Source organism: Sparus aurata, chromosome 10 (assembly GCF_900880675.1).
Source record: "Sparus aurata chromosome 10, fSpaAur1.1, whole genome shotgun sequence".
NCBI lineage: Eukaryota > Metazoa > Chordata > Actinopteri > Spariformes > Sparidae > Sparus > Sparus aurata.
Window position 1 is genome coordinate 23,578,394 of NC_044196.1, and position 11,567 is coordinate 23,589,960.

At 38.7% G+C, this 11,567-nt stretch overlaps 1 protein-coding gene across 1 annotated transcript; it reads right to left on the reverse strand.

The window, feature by feature from the left end:
* Window positions 1-617: 617 nt before the first annotated feature.
* On the reverse strand, window positions 618-9,105 carry LOC115590219 (protein c-ets-1-B-like). Its single transcript, XM_030431500.1, has 8 exons — window positions 8,852-9,105; window positions 6,299-6,418; window positions 5,974-6,177; window positions 4,651-4,725; window positions 4,330-4,527; window positions 2,695-2,919; window positions 2,479-2,597; window positions 618-1,013 (listed from the first exon to the last, which is right to left on the reverse strand). The coding sequence occupies exons 1-8, from the start codon at window positions 8,868-8,870 to the stop codon at window positions 801-803; spliced, it is 1,173 nt and encodes a 390-aa protein (XP_030287360.1). The 5' UTR covers window positions 8,871-9,105; the 3' UTR covers window positions 618-800.
* Window positions 9,106-11,567: the final 2,462 nt, after the last annotated feature.

Here is an 11,567-nt window from a genome sequence, read left to right on the forward strand (position 1 = left end):
AATTTGTATTCTGTGGACAATATACATAGGCAACAATATGCGCAGGGAATTGCTTTAGGGTTTTCATTGTTGGTAGAGTGTAGTTACTGGTAATGCTACCCATGCTGATGGAAAGTCAGGTGAAGTTTTGTAGTCCACAAAACATTTCTAGAGCTTCACAGTAAAAACTGCATTGCAGCATTGCATGAAGTAACTGGGGACATCTTTAAATACAGAAAAAAACTGTAGCTGCTTAGCTAAAGGCATTAGCGTACACCCGTGGAGCTCAATCACACATACAGGGCATAAATAATGTCTTTTAGAAACAATTTCTGCTTCCAAAGACTGGAATTACCCCGGACAAGCTGTACGGAGCCGTTTTATTATTTTTACTTTAAAACAAGTCCTCAGCTTCTTCGGTTGTTTAGGAGAATGCTGCAACACTGTTTTGTTGTGAAGCTCCAGAAATGTTTTGTGGACTGCAAAACTTCATCTGACTTTCCATCAGCATGAGGGGGGAGACAATGACTGCATTTCAATTTTTACAACTGATGGACTAATACATAATGTATTTTATTGTTGAATGCAACAGGTAATCTATACCCTTTTTTTGTTTGTTTTTTCAAAAAATGACATAATTGACTTTGCTGTGAGCTTTATTTTTGACAGTCACAACAGTCAAGATAAAGTGCTACATTTCACATGTTAAGGCTCAGAACTTCTCTGCATCCTCTCCCATGTACACACACACACACAGTTATAAACTGATGGATCGGCTTTAACAAGTGTGGTTTTGCTCCTGCCAGTGTTCGTTGAGGTAATTAGTGACTTTTGTTTCTGATGTCCAACATGGCATGCAGCTCTCCAGGCTCGTATCCCAGCAGGCCTTGCAGGTTGCAGACAAAGCGGTAAACGTAGCGTTTGCCTGCCGTCTTGCGGATGATGTTCTTGTCGTAGTAGTATCGTAAACCGCGACTCAGCTTCTCGTAGTTCATCTTGGGTTTATTCTTCCTCCGACCCCACAGCAGGGCCACCTGCAGACAGTGCTACATCTTAACTTCAGAGGTCAATAGCAGTTGGCCTTTGAACTTCAAATACAGTATATATAAAAATCCAATTTCAGTACAAACTTTTATTTTGTTTACAGATTCATTCTGTTTTTATTGTTGAATTACATGGCTGCAGCGAATACACCTGTCAACCTCACCATGAGGGACATTTTTTTGAAATGCAAGACAGTGATGAAAGAGACCTGCAGCTCATATTTCCGAGTGTTAAAGGGACAGCTTACCCAAAAATAAGCCTACGTATTTTTCCTCTTGTCTGTCATGCTAGATTTTTTAGGTGTGAGCTGCTGTGTTTTGGCAATATTTACCTTCTCTCTGATAGAATGGAACTATATGGCACTCGGCCTGTGGTGCTCAAAATGCCAAAAAATACATTTAAAAAAGCTCTTCACAGAAATCATGACCTGGTTACTGAAGATAATCCACAGAGCTTGTTCTGAGGAGTTGGGTGTTGGAACTATTTTCTTTTTCCAGAACTACACGTGCTCAAATTTACTAACACACAGAGGTAGGTCTGCATTTACTCATGAACAAGTGGTTATGATTGTGACAGCACAGGGTGTAAACATTAGTGGTTAGTTAGAGTGTTTAGCTAGCCTCTCATCCATGAGTAGATGCATATATCACAGACAGGAAATAGGTCTTACTGTAAATAAAACTGCTAAAGGTTTGTGATCATGAATTCTGGAAAGTGATTTTGGAGTGAACCTTCCTTTTATAAACTGTAAACTAGTAGTGATGTCAAATGTACCCAAAGATCCTACATGAATAAGTTTAAGGATGGTGTGTAAAATGGTACACAGGTAAATCTGACAGTAAATGTACTGAAGTGTCAAAAGTAAAAACAAAAATCATACATACATTATATCTACACATTTGTATACTATGGGTTGAACAATTATTGGATTCTACTTTTTTTTGTTTTTTCTGATAGTGGGAATCACTTTTTTTAATCAAATTGTGGATAAAATAAACTACACTTAAACTCTGATGTACAGGAATATACTTGCTTTCATCTGTCATTGCCGTTTCTGTCATCTCTACCAGTGAGCTGCTAAATGTTTGCGCTCTCTCTGTGTAGTTCACCTTCACGCAACACACTGTGATGTATGTGTGTCTTCCGCTGCACAGATGACTGTGGGTCAGAATAGCCAGAAAAGCATGCTGGCTTGCAAAGTGCAAAATGCAACTGGATGTAGTAGAACATCCTTGTATTTTTTGCATACTGCATTTCACCTAATTTGTACTGAAACACACTAAATCCTTTTCTGGTATACTAAATATATGGGTAATGGAAAACAGGGACAGTCTCGATCAATCAGAACCATATCTTGATCTTCTCTAACTGTAAATACCACAGAAAATAATTGTATTTCACCAATTGTAGCAGTGTTCACCTCCTGTATTGCTCAAAAGTACAAGTATTATGTACCTCATCAGGGTCTGTCAGCTTAAACTCCCACCCATCTCCTGTCCAGTTTATACACGACTGACAGCTGTGGTCTGTGAGAAGCTCCAGTAGAAACTGCCACAGCTGGATGGGGCCACTTCCTATTGAAACATAACGGGAAGGTACCTTGAAAGTCTGCAGCACAGATTAACAACCAAGGTATAACAACTTTATCCATTTCCTCCTACAACAACTCACCAGTGTAACCAGCGAGGATAGCTGCAGGTATCACAGCTCTGCCCAGATCTGTTTTGTTGCCAACATATTCCTTGAAGCTCCTGTGTGGTTGTGGTAAAGTGAAGAGATCTTCAGACATAGTCTCCTCCATCACTGGCTCGGTGTCCTGGAGTGCTGCAGTCCACGACAGAGAGCCCACAATGTCAGAGTCATCACTGTGAACAATCTCCACTTCTGAGTCCGTCTCTACAAGTGCAGAACAGTAGAAACACAGGACAAAGACAGGTGAGTGAGGATTGAGAGCTCTCAGGAAAAACACACTTGGGCCCTGTTGTGTCCTGCTCTAGATAGCTCTTCCTTTCATTTAACTGAGGGTGTTTTTGCTTATATGGATATCGATTATCCATGAGACATTTATCTAGACACAGACCTTGGTACATGCAATCTTTAAAGGGGCTCTATGACACACTGTGTATCAATTCACACATCATAATCACTCTTTTGATGGTCACAAGTGAGCAGATTGTAATGTGACTTAAAAGAATGAGACCTTCTCCGTCTCTTTTGGTTGTCTATAGAAGCCTGTGGAAGGTGTGTTGAAGCTGTTTAAAGCTGCTGGACTGTGGATTTCTCTGTGAAGGACTCGGGTCAGATGATTTCTGTGACACCCCAAAGGATGTTATTTTATGTACGTTCTCATAAACTAACAAGATTTCAAGCACTACGCAGGAGTTCCATATAGGCTCTTTAAAGGCGCACTATGTAGTTTATTCAGCTTATTAAGTCATGAAAACAAAGAGAGTTTATTTTTCTTAGTTTGATTAGGCAGAAATAGAAAAATCTGTCAAACGACGATCTTTCTCTTCTCATCAACATTTCTTCAACAAAACTACAGAGTGCTCCTTTAATTATTTTCACTGTTTCATCCAATGTTCAGTATTTATCTGCAGTTCAGTAAAGTGACATATTCTATTTCAAACAAGTTGGTTTAACTCTACTTCTGCCAAATTTGTCAGTGAAAGTGTCCCCACTTGGTGAATGTTTTTTCAATACTGACTCTCCTTAGAGCTCTGTTCTAGTTTCCCACAAGTCCCAAGGTGGCTATTTGGTTCTTTAGCTGCTAACACTAATAACATGCTAACATTGTCTGCCTGCTGTTTAGTGCTAGGCCAACAGTGTACAGCGGCAGTGGCGGTTCTAGACCAGTTTTAATAGGGGGGCCAGGTTGGGGCCGGCTTTTTTGTTAGGGGGCACATACAACCCGGAAAAAAGGATAAATCCCTCATTCAGACAAAAGCAGTGTTTACAATTTCAGCAATTTTGATTGGGTAGTAAACTGCTGAGACACTTTATTTCTGCCTTTCCATTCAGAACAAAATCATTGCAAGAAATCTGTCATTGTATTATTAATGCAGACTTCCTGTCAGGGGGGCCACAGGGGGGTCCAGACTCAGAGTTACGGGGGCACTGGCCCCTGTTGCCCCCCCCCCAGAACCGCTCCTGTACAGCGGATTTATCAGAGTTTCTAAGAGCAAGGAACACTGCACAGTTGCTGAGAATATATAGGTTTGTCACAATAATACATTGGGGCTAAAGGTTTTTTTGTTTGTTTGTTTTTTGCACCATATATAATGTTGGCATGCAATAAGTTTTCACCTCCAATTCCTCTTGTTTCCTGCAGCAGAGCAGCTGTGGTCATATTCCTGCTGGGATCTTCTGTTTTGATGAGATAGTAGTCTTGTTGTATAGTCACGGGGTCCAAGGGGTGAAGGTCTGTCAGTCTCTCGGTGGGATGATACTGGACATGATAATTGTGTCTGTCCAAATGCTCCTGAACATAGTCTGAGTAGTTCTCTGAGGAAACACAGGCAAGCCAAAACATAAACCTATTCAACACAATATTGTAACAAGTATACTGATCATATTATGGTACTGACAGAGCCAAAGGATGGAGGAGACTCATTACTTCATTTTTACCTTTGATGAGCTGAAGCTGGTAGTAGGGCGATACTGTACATGTTGGTAATGAAGACGTGCAGTCATATTCATTCTCTGGAGAGCCAAATTGAAATACCCAGATGTTAAGATGGAGTTGTGTTATTATTTCACAATAGAAATATAATAAAGAACATATGTCAGAATGTATGCACCTGTATACACACTTAGGTACATAGGTATACCTACTGTAGATACACTGCATATCTACACATACTGGATATGCAGTATGAAGGCAAATGAATGGAATAGATACCTCATATTTTGGTTGCCAAACAAACGGTAGGAAAGGACAGAGTACTGAAAAATACTCTCAACTTCTTCTTGGCACATACTCAGGGTAGTGTACTGAGCGACCTATTTGTGCTTGTGGTAATGTGCAGTCATTTAAATGTGTACATATAATTTAACCCTTTCATTCAGTAATTATTCAATCCCAAAGCAATATTTATGTGTTGATTTTACTTTTAAACAGGTGAAAAGTCACGGCAATGACTGCATTTATTAATTTTTTGGTTTGTTTTGCAGAGTTATGTAAATGTACACTGGACACCATGCATCATCTATATAAAAAGTGACCCAGGAATAACTGTTGAATCCTTTTTTCTCGGAAAACCAGACAGATAAAAAGAACATTTTTGATTGAAATACTTTGATCCAGAATTAGATTTTCAGAAATACACTATTAAAATCTGGGATGGAAAAAAATATTAAAAACACCATATTTAGTCATGTGCTTTTTTGTACCTGTCTGGTTTTGTGAGAATAGTACCAGAGGTACCTGTTGTATCTTGTCTTTTCTCTGCCATTTTGCCTTCATGATGCTATATCTCAGAACAAAAGGCTTCCAAATATCTGTCCACTGTAGCGTACACCATGCATGAAAGGGTTAAGCACAACCCAATTGTTGTAATTTGGATTGGAGCCCAAATGTATGATTTTAAATTATTCATATTCATCAATAACATGTGTCCATATTTTTAATGGTTGGTTTGGCTTTAAGACAGGGTTTCCCCAAAAACATGAAGCCCCCAAAATTACAAAGACACACACACAAAAAAAGAGCTCCATGGATTGTACTGTGTATACTAATTTTAATTATATTGAGTCTCCTGTGACAGTGTGTGGGGCCACGACTCAAGAGTTAAGAAAGTTGGTTGTTAAAATGCACATTTTAAACTCTAATTCTGCAAGTATGTTGTCACTTTTTCAACTGAAAACTCAACTCTCAATTAGACGTTGATGAGCAAATAACTTGCAAGGGACATTTCAAGCAAAACTGCGCTTGGAAGAATCTGTTTTTACCTCTCCTCATGTCCTCCAGATGCTCCCACAAGATCTCTCCTGCTGTACGATCAGACATGAGGCCCAAGAAAGCCTCTCTGTCCAGGCCACACAGCTCACCTCCCTGCAGGCATCTCAGGTCTGAACCCAGGCCGTGGAGTCCGAACTCAGCCTGGCACCAGTCCAGCCAGTAGTTCACCTCCCACTCAGACCACAAGGTCAGATCTGGACAAACGAGAAAATGAACTAACTTTGACTGCACCAAACAACCTCCCTACCTCCCCCTACAGAAGCTTTCAGTCTCATGTTGATGAATGAAGTGTTGTATATGTTGCTCAGACTGTACCCTGTGGGAATTGATGGTTGATTCTTTCCTGAGCAAATCCAGCAAAACTGGCCTTCACTGCCTGGCTGAGGACCTCCTTACTGGTGGGGGTGAGAGGAGGAACCTCCAGGGTGTCCAGCTCTGAGAAAAGAAGAAAACATGAGGACTCTCATGTGAAGGATATTTCATTATCACATTATGCACTACTTATAAGAAGTTGCTTATTTATACATTATATTTTCATTATTATAATCTAATCAAAGACACATATCTGTACCTACACTGTGAAACTCCCATTTTACATATAGAAATATTGTATAAACAAGTTAAAATGGTTTCAAATTCCCAGCTGAAAGCATATGAAACATGTCTTCATGTTTTACATAAATATGAAATATGAACTATGTATCTTTGATTGCAGCAGCAGTCACACTCATGTTGTTTTACATTCTTGTTGTTATTCTTCTGTGGATTTTTTTTTCCACATGTAACTCAAAAACTGTTTATTCTATCACTGTCCATATAAAGATTACATGCCCGATTTCATTTAGTGTCCTGTGTTAGTATATAACATGCACCACTTTGGATGTTTTAGTAACTATTCTTGACATACATTATTTGTAATAATACTGTTGGTAAACATCCCCTCCTACAGTTTAAATTCAACTAAGAAGGTTCATATATCAAACTGTGCATTATTGTATGTCAATTGGACAATATGAGGTTCTTTATTAACAAGCATGATTTGTTTTGAATCATTTAAGCAACAGTTCGCCCAAAAAGGAAAATACAGTCATTATCTCCTCCTCCCATGCTGATGGAAAGTCAGATGAAGTTTGGTAGTCCACAAAACATTTTTGGAGCTTCACAGTAAAAACAGCTTTGCAGCAGTCTCCCAAACACTAAAGTAGATAGGGACTTGTTTAAAAATGCAATATAAAAAAGAAAGGAAGAAAAAAAAAAACTGCCGGGAATAAAACATAAAATGGCTCCATACAGCTTGTTTGACATAATCCAAGTCCAATGACTTAATCAAAGTCTCAAGAAGCCCAGAGGTCCCAAATTATTTCACCATTCTTTAATCCAGAATCTTTGCTTTGGCTGCTGAGCTAAAAGCATGAGTGTGCTCTTGCTCTGAAGGACGAGCTAGATTGTGCATTAAAAGGTCTAAATAACGTATTTTCAAATCAATTTGGGATCCTAGGGCAACTTCTTGGTTTTTTGGTTGTTTTTTCCATTTAAACTCCAGCTCCAGCTATGTCATTTTTTTTTAGAAAAATGCTGATCATCTGGCTCAGGATGATGACATGAACAGTTTATGAGTTATTATTAATTGTAATACACATTAAAATGTATGGCGGCCTGTTCTGTCTCACTGTATTTGGAACACAGCACCAGTAAAAGGTACAAACACCAAACTCCAAGAGTTCAAACAGTCACTTTTACACACTGAACAACTAATCATACATTCATTATAAGACATGCACTGTTTATGAGTTACCATAATGCATGGAAGCCTTCACACAAATGTTGAATTGATATAAAGGGTAATTCCAATCTAAGTCACCCAACGACGCAAAAAACTAAGCCATCAAGGCAGCAATAGACCAGTCAGTCCCGTAAGAGTTACATTTACTGTTGTTGGTTTTGAATATAGTCTTAAGGACTGTTACTTATCAGGAAAAAGGTCTGTCTCTCTAGGAATCCTTCTTTAATGTTGTCAGCAACTTAGAATAACAGTCTGAGATTACACTTCATAATAACTGTCATTAATAGAACATTTATTGATAATTAAACTTTAGCTTATAGTTATCTTAATGTTAACAAACAATGAAATGCTTTATAAACCATTTATTAAGCAAGTGTTTCTTGTAAAGTTGTAAATTATATTTATAAACCTTTACAATTGTTTAATAAATGATTTATAAAACATTTAATTGTTTTTTATGGTCACATTATGACCTTATCTAAATTTAATTAATCATGAATTAACCATTTACTGATGATGGCTGAGGCTGTCAGTGGCAAAAACAAGCACCTTCAGTGGATGATGAGAGATGCCCATAAAAACTATTTTTGCAGTCATGGCAGCCTGTTTTTCGGCTGCCAGTTGAGGCCATTTAACACACCAAATCCAAAGCTTTTTGCAACAATTAGTTATTCGCACCACAAAATATGAAGAATAAAAATAAAGATTTTTTTTTATAACATTAAAAATGCTGGAACTACCCTTTAACGGTCCCACTCACTCTCACAGCACCTAAAACTCCAAAGTCCATTGAAAGACATTGTTAAAACACAATGTGTGTATTTTTTTGTGTAACTGCATATCATTAAATAGGATTGGAGCTATGTATAAATCAATGCCTGTTGCTGACAAGTTAAAGAGTGTCATTGAACAAAGTATTTACAGTTCATATAAGACTCAGTAGGGTGGTTAGATTTAACTGTTGCCATAATAACCCCTAAAACTTCTGTCAAGTTTAATACATACCAGAAAATGACACAATGTGAATCATCCTGATGCTGACTCAAGAGTGAGATGAAACTCAGATGGAGGAATTGTTGTCTTACCGTAAGTACTGCAGTCCATCCCAGTGTGTGAGGAACTGGGGATCAGGTGGAGAAACTGAAACCACAAAGGGGGGACAGGGCTTTAATATGACAGATGGGAGAGGAGGAGGGGGGCGACTATGATGGACAACTGTCAATCACATGGATGTGGGAGGGGCAGGAGGAGCAGGTCAGAGTGCCAGGACAAGAAGGCTCTACAGCAGGTGATTAAAAGCACCAGAGCATCACTGGTACCATCTACAAAGCATCCGTGACATCAATGAAGTCAGATGCCTGCACAGAGCCTAAAGATACTTTAAAGGCAAGAGCCACTGACAACAGATACAGAAGTATCTGCTGTTGTAGCACCAGACAGTGAGACTCCTCAATTCATCATCAAAACTCTACCATGAAAGATATTTTTTTACTTTTTTGATTCATTATTCTTGTCACTCCTCTCATTCTGTGTTTTGATTGGGGTTGTGGGGAGCACTGTCTAAAATTCATTTGAGATATGGTGACTGTGGAGCACCGTAGAATATCATTCACATCCTTTCCTTCTTCAATCAATCAGTGAGCCCTTGTGCCCTTTATGGAAGCATCTGCATTCTTTATGTTTCTACTCTCACTGGTCAAAAACTTTCCTTAATTTTCCTGAGAGAAAGACAAGAAAAACAATACAAAACACTAAAGAGGCCAAAAGACCTAAAAATAGGGACAATTACCAAAGGAGTCATTAACTGTGCAATAATTGTTTCTCTGCAGAAGTATAAGGAGCTGAAGTAGAAACCAAGCTTTCTTCCCCATACCTTTCTGGCATCAGTGATAAACAGAACATTTATGACATGCTCTGATGTGAGGTACACTATCCCCCTCTGCTGGCAGTCTGTACAAAGGTGCTGGGCTTTAACCACCTTTCTCACAGTTGCTGAACAAATGTCTGTGTTTGGTCACTGGTCTCTGTCAGCTTCATGTGCCACCTAACAATGATGTTCACTTCGGCATGCGCTCTATGGGCCAGTACCATCAGTCTGAATGTCTCCCTGACATGTTCCTGGGAGGGTGAGAATAAAGACATTTTGAAAAGTCAAGAGTGGTCATTCTGTGAATGCTTATCCAGAATGACCAGCAACCACAGCACACAGTTTGAAAACAGTTTGGTTGACACCAGTCTCTTATTTTTGGGCCAGGAATATTTGATATATATATAATATTTGAAAAAATCCTGCGCTCAAGTAGAACAGAAATCATGTGTCAAAATTAAAAAAGAAAACATTCTTCAGTATGTAATCTTCAGTGAACCGCCAGTACCAAAAACTATTCTAACTGTAAATATTTTAGCTTTAACATTTATAATTCAAAGTTAACAATGGTTAAATGTATAATGATTCAATGATGTAATGTGTCATTTACAACAGTTTGCTATTCAACCACTCCCTGTACCAAAACACCACGTTTTTCATGCTGTGAAAGTTTTTTTTTTACTTTAAAAGTAAAAATGTTCAGTTTTAGGTTTTGGTTTAGGTTTACTTTGTTTCTTCTCCAGTACAAATTTCTTTTTACCTAATAACCCATACTATAGTGTCACTGTCTGCCAGACATGTGACTCTTTAGCTATAAGTCTGTTTTTGATTGAACTCAATAGCTAGTCTGTTAGTTACTTGTTTTACTGGTTACTCTGGTGAAAAGTTATTAGTCATTAGCATATCTGGAACCATGTTTGATGGCACACAAAGTATTTGAACTGAGATCATAAATTAATCAATCAACCTCCTCAGGAGAAGACAGATGAGTCTGAGTCAATGTCCAGGATATGTTAGCAGTTAACGTTTGCAAATCACATAAACAGTATGTTCAAGTTAACAAATTTCATAGTGCCATATTGACATTTGAAGTTGTGCTGAGGAACCACAGAGCTGCCCTTGCCTTTGGAATTTGACTCTGAAGTACAACGTTCTTTTACAGAGAACTCTGGATTAACATGAAGTCAGGATTGTGGCCCAACAGGCAGCTATGGATAAAGTAGCAGACACAACACCAAAGTCTAAAAACTGTCAGTGTTACTACATTGTCTAAATGTCACCACCACTGATCTTTGGACGTAAAGATGGCCACAGCATTAAACATCAAGCAGTCTGCTGGAGCGATCCATTCAGATATAAAATTAGACAACATCAGGCTGGTGGCTTTTGAAGGGTGAAGCTCATTATGATTGGCTTTTGAAAAAGCCAATATGAATTCAGTAAGCCATTTTCTTCTTCCTTGTTCCAGTACAGACAGATTACTATACATTAGCTGTAAGGTAGTGAGTAACAGTGCACATCACATACAGTGTCTGTATGTTGAATCGAGGTCAACCTCCAAGTGAAGCATCCAGCAGATACTCCGTTTGTCTCTCTTCTTTTCACCCCTCCTCTCTGTAACGTTACGTTCATGAAGTACATTTGCCCTTCAGATCCAGTATAACATAAACACCCAACAATGGAGCTCACCTCCACTGATCACTGCTGCAGTCAGGTTGATAAACAGGAGTGCAGATAAATCTACTTTTTAATGACAAAAGTTTCAGAATAATCTCTGAGCTCTCCTTCTGTTAGTAAATGGCTCCAGATCTGAGCATAATCTGATGTGAATCTCAAGGCCAAGTGTAGAAAGCATGCATGCACATGAGAAAAGTTCTGACGCCACTTTCCACACTGATTCCCAAATGTATAAAAGTCCACAGAGGGAGAGAATG

What these genes read in the sequence shown, in the direction of transcription:
- LOC115590219 (XM_030431500.1), bottom strand. An exon ending in GGAAACAAGAGGAATTGGAG is followed by an intron (nt 2,920 to 4,329) that starts GTGAAAACTTAT and finishes CTGCACTTGTAG; the next exon opens with AGACGGACTCAGAAGTGGAG. An exon ending in TATCCTCGCTGGTTACACTG is followed by an intron (nt 2,598 to 2,694) that starts GTGAGTTGTTGT and finishes ATGTTTCAATAG; the next exon opens with GAAGTGGCCCCATCCAGCTG.